General features: G+C 35.7%; 1 protein-coding gene across 1 annotated transcript in view; it reads left to right on the forward strand.

Moving 5' to 3' along the window:
- CFAP47 (cilia and flagella associated protein 47) overlaps positions 1-12,968 on the forward strand; it is a 508,878-nt gene that overhangs the window by 268,389 nt on the left and 227,521 nt on the right. Inside the window, exon 40 of the mRNA XM_030933635.1 lies at positions 7,759-7,836. Within this exon, the coding sequence (XP_030789495.1) occupies positions 7,759-7,836 (78 nt within the window). The remainder of the gene's footprint in view (positions 1-7,758; positions 7,837-12,968) is intronic.

The raw sequence follows: 12,968 nt of genomic DNA on the forward strand, positions 1-12,968 counted from the left end.
TCTGTCTGCCCCAGGTTTGCTAATGCTATTTGCACTTCTAATTTTTTTACTGACTGGCTGGGTTATTTTGGTAATGTCTATCTTCCCCTGCCCAAAACTACACACACATAGTGTTAAGGCTCTGATGTTGCTTGTCAAAGGCCACAGTCTTTGGTATGCCCACAATTACCCTGGGATTACAGTGGTTTTGGCAGGGCTCTCTGTGTGTTTTCCTGACCACACCCTTCTGTTAAATTCCCTGCATGGAGTGGGGATGTATCGGGGGAACCTGCCCCCATTGTTTCAACATGGGTCCTTTTCTATTTTCCCTAAGTGTCAGCCAGTCTGAGAAATAAAGGGAAAGAGTACAAAAGCAAGAAATTTTAAAGCTGAGTGTCCGGGGGAGACATCACATGTCGACAGGTTCCATGATGCCCCCCAAGCCGCAAAACCAGCAAGTTTTTATTAGTGATTTTCAAAAGGGGAGGGAGTGTACGAATAGGGTATGGGTCACAGAGATCACATGCTTCACAAGGTAATAAAATATCACAAGACAAATGGAGGCAGGGTGAGATCATAGGACCAGGGCAAAACTAAAAATGCTAATGAAGTTGTGGACACGCATTTTCATTGATAACATCTTATCAGGAGACAGGGTTTGAGAGTAGACAAGTGGTCTGACCAAAATTTATTAGGTGGGAATTTCCTCATCCTAATAAGCATGGGAGCACTACAGGAGACTGGGCTTATTTCATCCCTTATCTACAACCATAAAACAGACATTCCCAGAGCAGCCGTTTCAGAGACCTACCCCTAGTAATGCATTCTCTTTCTCAGGGCTGTCCCTTGCTGAGAAAAAGAATTCAGCTATGTTTCTCCTATTTGCTTTTGAAAGAAGAGAAATATGGCTCTGTTCTGCTGAGCTCTCAGGCAGCCAAACCTAATGATTATCTCCCTTGTTCCCTGAATATCACTGTTATCCTGTTCTTTTTTCAAGGTGCCCAGATTTCATATTGTTTAAACAATTTGTGCAGTTAATGCAATCATCACAGGGTCCTGAGGCAACATACATCTGCAGCTTACAATGATGATGGGATTAAGAGATTAAAGACAGGCATAGGAAATCACAAGAGTATTGATTGGGGAAGTGATAAATGTCCATGAAATCTTCACAATTTATGTTCAGAGATTGCAGTAAAGACAGGCATAAGAAATGATAAAAGTATTAATTTGGGGAACTAATAAATGTCCATGAAATCTTCACAATTTATGTTCTTCTGCCATGGCTTCAGCCGGTCCCTCCATTCAGGGTCCGTGACTTCCCACAACAGGGTTGGATAAATTACTCTTCAAGCTAATTCAGTCAACTTCAGACCTCTTTGAGAAAACAGTTCTATAAATCATTGTTTGAGATTTTTTCTGACTCCAGGAGGACTTCTAGCAGTCTCCTTCTCCAGCTCTCTCCAGCAAACTATCAGGCCTATAGTTTAGCTTGTATCTTTGTTGATCTACCAGTCTCCATCCAGTTGTATTTCACCACAACTGGCAATGTTTCTGAGAGCACACTTTCACTTGAATTTCTTCACACATTATTGAAAATGAAATCAGTACTTTGGGAAGCGATTAGGAGCTATTCATTTTAAAGCCTGCTTCTCTCCTCAGGGAAAATATCTGATCCATGACTCTAGAGCTGGAGATGGGGACAATGGTGCACTTTTTCTTCAACAAACCCTCCATTTTCAGAGCTGAGTGCTAGGTGGGCAAGGGGGCAAAATAGCCTCTGGATTTTTTGACTTGCTTCTCTCAGTATGGAGCTACCACCTTACAAACTGGGAAAGGGCCATTGGCGTTTCAGTATTTTCAGCAGTGCCACACTCATGTGAGAGCTTCGGTCCATGACTGGATGCTGGGTAGAAGAAAGGAGCTTCTCACTGTCTCTCAACTGCACTTACCCAGAACCTAGCCTCAGCAACATGTACTGAGGTGAAAATATTGATGTCCCATGCCTCCCAGAAACATAGGCCTCCAAATGGGAGCCAGGGGAAGGAAGAGCCCTATGTTCTTGGCAAAAACAGTCTGAAACAAAGTTTCTTTTTTGTTGAGCTTGAAAGGAAGAAGGAGATAGAGTTCTTGGTTCAAATTCTACAGAGTACTGGTTTTCTTATTATATTTTAGTTGATTTTGTTTAAAGATTTTTCTTAATTTGTTGTATGCCCTTTGAACCATCTCCAGAGAATTTCAAAGTGTTTTTTTTTTGGGGGGGGGGGTTTCTTTGTTTGTTTGTTTTGTTTTTACTCATTTTCTTGGGGTGAGAGTCCAAGGATCTCTCGTGGTGTCAGACTTAATGTTTGTCTTAAATATTATTTTATCTGTTATTAAGATAGCCACTCCAGCTCCTTTTTTATTACTATTTTCATGGTATTCCTTTTTAAATCTTTTTAATCCCAATTGGTTTGTGTTTTTGAACCCAATGTTTGTCTCTTTTCTTTTATCCATCTTGTCAGTCTTTCCTATTTGATTGAAGTGTTTAGTCTGTTACATATAACTCAATCTGTAATCTAGTAGAATTTATGTCTGTCACTTTTATATTTCCTTTATATATCACTAATGCCTTTGTTCATCTGTTTATCTGTTACTGCCTGAGTTTTTTAACAGTTATTTTGTATGCCATTTTATTTCCTTTTAGTTTATTTTAGTTTATGATTTTCTAATTGTTTTCTTAATAGTTACCCTGAGGATTACAATCAGCATCTAATATAAAACACTCTAACTCAGATTAATACTAACTGAATTTCAATATAATTCAGAAACTTTGTATCTGCAATGTATCTCTTTTTCCTAGCCTTTCCCTAGTGTTATTATACCTATTTCATCTTAATGCATTATAAGCCCATAAAGCAGTTTTATATTTATTGTCCTACTCTAGTTTATTTTAAATGAGAAAGGCAAATATGAAGAGTTGAAATGAAAATTTATAGCTTGTTTTTAAATATTTATTTACCATTGTAGTCACCTTTCTTCATGCCTTTTATTACCTCATGTGGTTTTGATTAATTTCTTGTGTCCTTTTATCTCAGCTGAAATATTTGTTGTGCCACAGTTCTGCTAGTAATGAATTGTTTCAGGTTTTGTTTACTTTGGAATATCTTTTCTCCTTCATTTTTGAAGGACAGTTTTTTTGTTTTCTTCTTTTGTTTTTTTTTTTATTATTTTTTTGAAGGAGAGTTTTTTCTTTATACATTGTACTTCATCAACTCTATTTCTTGCAGTGTACTGAATACATAATCCTATTGTCTTCTGTCTTCCAGCATTTCAGATGGAAAGTTAGCTGTTAATCATATTAAGGAGCCACTGTAGGCACTGAGTCAATTTTGTATTGCTACTTACAAGATTGTCTGTATCTTAGCCTTTCAACTGTTTAATTATTATTATCTATATTTGGATTGCCTTGAGTTTATCCTACAAAGTGTTCTTTGTGCTTCTTAGATGTGTAAATTAATGCTTTTCATCAAATTTTAGAAGTATTCATTCTTTATTTTTAAAATGTTTTTTTCCTCTTTCTCTCTCTCTCTTGTCTTTTGAAAATTCCCATTAGACTTATGTTGGTGTCCCACAGGCATCTGGATCTCTTAATTTTTCTTTATTATTTTTTCTTCCTGTTCCTCAAAATAAATAATATCAATTGACATATTTTAAATGCACTGCTTTTTTTTTTTTCTTTTGCCGTACCAAACCTGCTGTTGAGCCTCTCTAGTAATTTTTAGTTTCAGGGATGTTATTTTTCAATTCTAGAATTTCTAATTGGTTCTTTTGTATCATTTCTGTATCTCTAATTGATATTGTCTGTTCGGTGACACATCATTGTATCCCATATGCAGGATCTTTGACATATTTTGGGGATCAGGCAAGTTAGTTTAATCCAATACATGGACATATTTTCCCCCATATGTTCTTCTCATGTTTCATCAGGCTTTTGTTTGACCCAACTTCTGTAGCAATCTCACACATAATTGCTGTGGATTTATTTCAGCAAACATCCTGGTGTGATAGGTGTTCTCCCTTAAGTCAGGTGAAATAAAAACAAATACGTTACAAATTAAGGCTTGAAATTTTCCAGGAAGCAGCAAGACAGGTTAGATAATAACAATGCTCAGGAATAAGACTTTTTTGAAGAAGTCCAATGTCAGTCTTTCCCTCCTTCATGTTGTAAGCTACAGATTTTTACAACTTCCTTGGGTGCAAGCCTGCTGCAGAGCTGTCAAAAGGAGGATGGGAGTTACAACACACAAGTTACAATGCAACAAACTCCACTGTTCTTGCCAAAGTTTGGCAGTTTATCTTGGATAAACACTACTCCTGAGATTGTTGCATGCCTTTCTGTATTTACCAGTGTTCTGAAAAAGTTAATTTTCACAACTCTTACCAGTGTTTTTTGTTGCTTATATAGAGGGATAAATGTATGGTGGTTCTAATGTTGTAATTCTCTGCCTTTCTTTCATTGGTTGTCTAGTTTTATAATTTGAAAAATATTTTATGTTTTAGCTTAGGCTCTTGCTTCTCAAAGTGTTATCCTTGGATCAGTAGCACCAACATCACCTGGGAGCTTGCTAGAAAGACAAAATTTCAGGCCCACTTCAATCCAATTGAGTCAGAATTTGCATTTAATAACATCTCCAGAAGATTTGTTTTTACATTAATATTAGAATCATGTTGTTCTAGGTCAGCAGGTTTCAAAGTTTAATAAATGGGTGAGGCCAGGCGTGGTGGCTCATGCGTGTAATCCCAGCACTTTGGGAGGCCAAGGCAGATGGATCACGAGGTCAGGAGTTCAAGACCAGCCCGGCCAACATGGTGAAACCCAGTCTCTACAAAAATTCAAAAAAATTAGCTGGGCATGGTGGAATGCGCCTGTAATCCCAGTTACTCGGGAGGCTGAGGTGGAAGAATTGCTTGAACTCGGGAGACTGAGGTTGCAGTGAGCCAAGATCATGCCATTACACTCCAGCCTGGGTGACAGAGTGAGACTCCATCTCAAAAAATAATAATAATAATAATAATTATAATTATAATAAATGAGTGAACTATATTAAAAGCATCTTAAGAACTTGTTTTAAATAAAGATTTCTGGAACCCATTCCAGACCTGCTTAGAATTCATATAGGTAGAACTTTGGAAATCTGCATTTTGAACAAAATTTAAGTAATTATTATGCAGATTGAAGTGTGAGAGCTGCTGATTTAGAAACTGCAGTTATGAAGTAGGATTATTCTTTTTTCATTTAACAGGTAGTTCATATTGTGTTTTTGCAGTTAATATTTATATATATTTTAAGAAAACATGTTCTTTGTATTTAAGCAGGGATGATTCAGACACATATAGATTGCTATTTTAACTCAAAATGGTATATGCACTGTGTATAAAAATATGATATTTATTATGTTGGGCTAGTCATTTTATTTGTGTGTCAAATTCAATGATCCTTGTGACTACTTTTTAGCCAGAACAGGTTATCACCAAAATAAATTTCTCCAATTAGTTACCTTGGATTTATAGAAATATAAATAAATGTTGGAATATTCTTCTGCCTCATAATTTTATGAAATTTAGATGAGAATTTAGAATTTAGTAGCTGACTTTAAATTTACATTACTCTCTGGAGAGGAATTCTTCTTTATATATTTGCCTTATTGTATCTTAGTAATAATATAGGTGAATCTGGTAGTCAGACAGATGTTTCACAAAGTTAACAATTTACATTTTACTACATTTAATTTCATCTGTTTGAACATTTTTAGTATTTAATATTCACATAATTCTTTATAATTCTTATATGAAAGCATCAGAAATATCAATTTAAAACAATAGGACAGAATCTGATGTTGGCATTAGTTCAACCACTGTGGAAAGCAGTTTGGAGATTTCTCAAAGAACTTAAAATAGAGTTACCATTTGATCCAGCAATCCCAATAGTGGATATATACCCAAAGATCAACAAATCATTCTACCAGAAATACGCATGCACTCATATGTTCATTGCAGCACTATTCACAGTAGGAAAGACATGGAATCAACCTAGGTGCCCATCAATGGTGGATTGGATAAAGAAAACGTGGTACATATGCACCATGGAATACTCTGCAGCCATAAAAATGAAGGAGATCATGTTCTTTGCAGCAACATGAAAGCAACTAGAGGCCATCATCCTAAGAGAATTGGTGCAGAAACTGAAAACCAATTACCTCATGTCCTCATTTATAAGTGGGAGCCAAACATTGGGTACACATGGACATAGAGAGGGGAACAGTAGACACTGGCAACTACTAGAGGGAAGAGAGATGGAGGAGGCAAGGACTACAATAATACCTATTGGGTACTGCGCTCACTATCTGGGTAATGAAATCAATTATATGCCAAACCTCAGCATCATGCAATATGCCAACCCTGCACATGAACTCTGAATATAAAATAAAAGTTGAACATTTTTAAAATAATAAAATAAAAAATAAAAGTTTGACTAAAGAAAAAATAGAATAAGAAAAATAATAAGTTTTAGGATATAGGAAAGTGTTGCATTTTAGTTTATATACACGTGCAGACATGTATGTGTTTGTGTGTGTGTGTATTATCGACTAAAACTTTTGATTTATTTATTGCTAGCCTAGTTTTTCTCAAAAAGCTAGGATTTGGGGATCTCAATAACTGTTATATAATAAAAGGGGTTTCTTTTGATAAATCAAGTTTAGATATTTTATTCTTAACAGTATCTGACACAATCTGTTCACTTCTGAACGTAGAATTAGCCATTCACGACATGAATTTCCATGACATCTTTAATTTACTGCTAGAGCATCATTTACATACTATTCTTACCCTATGATGTGAGCAGCCTAGGGCAAAAATTTTTGTGTTTCCAGAACCTCATGTTCTACAAGTAAGAAACAAATGTCTCTATAACTGTTTCTTGAATATATGAGCATTGTCGTATAGGAAGACTTTACGTTGCTGTGTAATTTCAGAAGATGGCATAATTATTAATGTACTGACTGACTAGCTACCCACATCTCATGTCCACTCCTGAAAGAAACATTTTTCTTTCATCAAAATAGGTTTAGAAATTATGAAACGTGGCTGGGCGCAGTGGCTCACGCCTGTAATCCCAGCACTTTGGGAGGCCAAGGCGGGCGGATCATGAGTTCAGGAGATCGAGACCATCCTGGCGAACACGGTGAAACCCCCGTCTCTACTAAAAATACAAAAAAATTAGTCGGGCTTGGTGGCAGGCGCCTGTAGTCCCAGCTTCTAGGGAGGCTGAGGCAGGAGAATGGCGTGAACCCGGAAGGCAGCGGAGCTTGCAGTGAGCGGAGATCTGGCCACTGCACTCCAGCCTGGGTGACAGAGTGAGACTCCGTCTCAAAAACAAACAAAAAAAAGAAATTATGAAACGTGTACAGCTCTGGTGATGTGTAAGACCAGTGTGATATTTCCTCTTTGTTTCTGGAATATAATTTGACCAGTCACTTATCTTCTAAATGTCCTTGCTACAAGAATTCAGTGCTGCCATTCCATATAAAAAGATACTATGTTTCACATATTTCCATTCCTGATCTTTCCCTTCTTTCTAACATATATCTTCTGAGTTGCAGAATGAAAGCACATGGATTTTTTAAACTGTAGTTTATTCTGATTCTAAGGATATTTTATGAATGATGGGAAAAATTTATCACATATCTGAATTTTGTTGCAATAAATTAAAAATAATTATTTCTTCATTTATTCCAGTGTTATTTTGGTGGAATCCTCAACATTTGTCTCTTCGCCATCAAAGTTAACTGAATCCAGGCAATACCCAAAACATGAGTAAGTGTCTATATTTTGTACTCATAAGTATCTGAGAAAAAGTTTTGAGAAATAAGTGGTGAAGGAAACTAGTTATATAATTACACAATAGTTTTCATTTATTCAAAATGTTTTATTTACCTAATTCACACTCATATATTACTAGATTCATGTGCATAAAAATTGAATAAATATGAACTTGATTAAATATAGTAGATTTTCATGATTTGTGGTAGTTATGTTCTATGAAATTGCTACATGCTATATTTGTGAATACTGAACCATTATTCCAAGAAGAAACACATATAATCATACAGATTATAATAGTAAATTCTAAAAATAACCCATCATGGAAGATTCTATTTTCTTTTTTTTTACAAAATGAAAACAAGGTTCAGAAGTGTCAGATGACTTTCCTGACACTGCCCCAATAAAAGGCATCAGAGAAGGTATTCAAACCCTGTCCACTAGGCCTGAGTGTCTTGCATTACTCTGCACTGCCCACTGTTGTCTCTACCTCTTCTCATCTCTATACTTGTATAAGGATTGAAATAAGAAGGCCCCTTGTCACCTTGTTTGACCTCAGCTGCGAATTGGTGCAACCAGTGACAAGAACTTTTCACCACTCTGTGCATGTCCTTTAACACCATGAAAGCACTACAAGTATAGATTTTGGGGTTACAAATACATTTTAGGAAATAGGTGGATTTGGAAATATGGAATTCATGGATAATGAGGATTGACAGTGTTTAAACTTATTCTACCTACTTTATGAGGGCTATATTTAGTTTATAAAGACATTTGCTGAATAAAGAAACAGGATTTTTAAAAAATTGATTGTTTTATGTTGTTCCTCTGTTTTACACTATAGAATCACTATATAAATTTAAGTACACTTAAGAACAATGTTATCACGTTGAAGACAGTTAGGTAGAGGGAAAATAATGTAGATGTCTATTAATGAAATGCATGCCTATGTTGATCATTACTACTATGTTTTTAGTTTAACACCCTTGTTTGTCTTTGTATAGTGCTTGACAGCATCAATATCATCCTTTTAGATCCAAAAATATATCAAGAGGCAAGAATTTGACAATTTAAATGACAGGAATTCCCAGTGTCATCAGAAACCATTAAAGTGCTTGTGCAGATCTTGCTAAGATTAAAATGAGTACAGGTCTTTTTTTTTTTTTTTTCAAAAATGATTTGTGTTTAACTTAACACTTTTGGGAGATTATATGGGCTGCAACTATTATGAGATGTTTGATTCCTTCAATGGTTATTCTGTGAGAAAAGTTTTTAAAGAAGAGACCATTTTTGTCTCACTGAATTTGTTTTATTAAATGCCAATGTAATGCTTACCTAGGGCTTTTGAAGTCTTACTTTCATATTTTGCTTTAGTGAACAATAAAATATGAATTGATGTATTGAACTATAAGGTAGCGTTAAAGATACCAAAAGAATAAGAGGATTGTAGGTATTTTATGTTAATTTCTTTGTAGATATGAAATTCAAGTTTTACTGAAGTATTGCTAAAAACACTTCTGTAAACAGTTCTCTCTAGATTTTTATCTTTTCAGCCCCTTGATTCTTCTTGATTAAGTGGCTGCTTTGTGATTGTAGATTTTGCCTGAATGGACTTGAAATAACTTCTTCATATTAACTGTATAAAATTTATAGTATCATATGGTAAATTAGAGTCAGATCTTGAAGTGACACTGTAGGTATCTGTGAGTATAAATAACACAAAATTGAGTCAGTGTAATGAAGAGAAAAATTGAGTGTACTTTCAGGATTTGGAATACAAAATATGATTTCTGTATCTCAAATTTATCACTTTTTTAATATAATACTCTGGAATGAGTTTGATTAGATCCAGTGTTCTGGGATTATTGAAGCCATGGAATCTAAAGCTACAAGTAAGGTTTTCTTTTCTGTGGTATGCTCCCCAAATCAAAAAGAAAATAGAACAAACAATTATAAAAGCATTTATGATTTAATTTTTCTAGGAAAGGAAACCTTGGAAGTACTCATCCCAAGTAATTACCAATTCAGCATGAAATATAGCTTAAGAAGTGTGTCTGTCATGGTCCCAAGCATTATTGATCATTCTTTCTCATTAGTGTCATACATTTTATTTATAATGCTACACTTCCTTAGTTCTTCTCTCAAGCCTTTCTGTGATGTAAAACAAAACAAAACAACAACAGCCAATAAAAACTTAAAGATGCTGAGACATTGAGTGTTGGGTCAGAGAGAACATTGATCCCAAATAGAGCAGTCAGGCTCATGCAGATTAACTCTCCAAGGATAACTCAGAGTCATACATTTAAAATACTGAGGATTTACTCACGTGTACCCCTGTGAAGACTGTCTCCTAAATCAAAGGCAAGAGCAATTCTTATAAAGGCAAAAGCCACGAAGTTTCTCAAGGAAGAGGGCTTGTCAATTAGTGCAGGCTCTTGGTTTATCATTTAGGGACTGGCATGAGATGATGGCTGAGGCCCAAATCCGTATGTGGAATTGAGATAAAGTAGTCTTAAGTTCCCACAAAAGGTTGCTTTTCCTGACAATTCTAAAGAGAAGAAGTTACGATGGCTCCTTCATCTGGAATTCTGCCTGCATCCTGTGTAACACCTTCAGACTCTAGATCATGTAGCACGAAAGTCTGTATTCCGTTTCTGAGGGATCAGCTAAACTACCCAGAGCTCCGACAATCAAATCCACTTCTTAGGCAATGGAAAGGAAGATGCACAAGGATAAAAGTGTGCCCTTTTTCTATTAGGGAAGTTTGCCAGAAATACCACACAGCACTTCTGTTTGTAGCTCATTGGCCAGATTTTAATTAAATGACCAAACCTGGCTGGAAGAAAGACTGGGAAACCTCCTTTCTCCATACACATCTAAATAAAATTAGGTTTTTGTCAGTGAGGAAAAAAGGAAAATGATTATTGGGGTAGTTAACCAAGTCTCCACCATGAAGGGACACAAAGATTTTTATCCCCAAGTAGCACAAAATAATCTAATATTTCATCCCTCTGGCTTCTTTGGCATAATGAGGCATTTCTATCTTTAAATATGTCCTAATAAAATAATACTTAGTAATGTTACACATTACTTTTAAAAGCTTTTTATTGTTTGTCTTCAAGAGATTTCCATATACAAACTAAAATTTAATAACATGTATTTTAAATCATGACCAGAATGAAAGTCCACAGTAGTACCTCTATGATATATGGTCTCAATAAAATCTTAGTCTAATCTCTATGTTTAATCAGCATGGTAGCAAGTAAAGCAAGAAAATGTTTTTAAAAAACTCCATGAATGAACTGAATTTTTAAAAGAGGTTTTCTCAAATGTTCCTGTTTTCCTCTACTTAGGCACATGGTAATATCGCACTTCTCCACCAATGTGGAATTTATGTGTCAACATATAGCCTATTTGGCCAGTGATATGTGAGGAGAAGTGCTGTATGTTATTTCCAATTGGTAGCTTTAAGAACCTGTGAGAAATTTTTCATGTTCCCTTCTCTTGCCATAACTATTATTGAAACACATATAGAAAGGAGCCTCCTGGTCAGGCATGTGGCTCACGCCTGTAATCCCAGCACTTTGGGAGGCCGAGGTGGACGGATCACTTGAGCTCAGGAGTTCAAGACCAGCCTGGGCAACATGGTGAAACCCTGTCTCTACTAAAAATACAAAAATTAGCTGAACATAGTGGCGGGTGCCTGTCATCCCAGCTACTTGGTAGGCTGAGGCATGAGAATCATTTATGCCTGAGTGGCAGAGGTTGCAGTGAGATGAGATTGCGCCACTGCACTCCAGCCTAGGTGACAGAGTGAGACCCTATTTCAAAAAGGTAAAAATAAAGAAGAAAGGAGCCTCCTTCACCAAGGATCCCTGAGTGTACCCTCCACCTTGATAGACATGTAGCATTAGCAAGAAATAAACTATTGTGCTAATCCATTGATATATGAGGTTGTATGTTATTGCAGCATGACCTAGCCTGTATTACTAACCGATACTCCTCCTCAGGTTCACATCAGCTAATATCTCTCCAAATAATACATTTTGTCTTCTTAAGTGAGTAGTAAAGTATGAAATAGTAAGCATTGTTAAACTGGCTTTAAAATAATTATAGACTCTTCTATTTAAAAAGCCTCCATGAGCTGCTCTTTGTAAGCAACCAGATACATATATTATAAAATAACCCATTTGGAACCACATGAATGATAAAACTTTATGTTCATCACGCATTTTACTTTGTGGGGACATGATCCATGAGCATAATGAGAGCATTTAGTAAGTTCTTATTCTAATGAAACCCAAAGGAATTTTCAGGAAAGTATCAGTGTAGGCAACTGATTTTAGCCAAACCTTGAAATTAATGAATGGAACAGCTGGGCTCAGAAATGAGTACTTTGTCAATTATTTCTAATGGTTATAAGACCTGCTGTGTTTTTTTTTCCAGCAGTATTGAGTTATTTAATCATTCAACAAATTTTTATTAAGTGACAACTCAGGCACTGGAAAAGCATAAAGATAAATAAGTCACATGTCTGGCCCTCGAGGAACCAGTCACCAAGCAGAAAACAAAAATCCCTGCCAGTGGAGGAAGTTTTACAGGGAAGAAAGTATTTGTTATTATTAGATGAAAAAAATATTCTATGATCTGATTGCTTAAGAATATTGCTATCTAGATATTATGGAGAATTTCATGGAAGAGAAGACATTTTAAAAGAAGTATTTTGGTGTTTTCTCTTATTATAAACAAATCGTGATCTGAAATATGAGTAAGATTTTCATGGCCAGAATCTAGAGAAGGAGGAGAACTTTCCTATGAGCATAGGAACATGGGTGGAGGGAATTCCAGAAGCAGTGGGTAGGCGCATGCAAGGGGAAATAAAAGACATATAAACTGCAAGGTCAATATAGGAGCATAGGAATTAATGTTGAAAAGGTAATAAAGTGTTTATCATTCTGCTTTGAAAGTAGTTCTCACAAACCTATGTTTTGTTGTAGACTATATGCTCCATAAGCTTAGGGGCTTCATCATTAATCTCTGTGTCTCAGAAGAGCTTGGCTCAGAATTGCAACCAAAAATGAAAGAAGGCCCTGATAGAGATAATTTTCTGGATCTTGATTCTTGTT

This window comes from Rhinopithecus roxellana, chromosome 7 (genome assembly GCF_007565055.1).
Source record: "Rhinopithecus roxellana isolate Shanxi Qingling chromosome 7, ASM756505v1, whole genome shotgun sequence".
NCBI classification, from domain to species: domain Eukaryota; kingdom Metazoa; phylum Chordata; class Mammalia; order Primates; family Cercopithecidae; genus Rhinopithecus; species Rhinopithecus roxellana.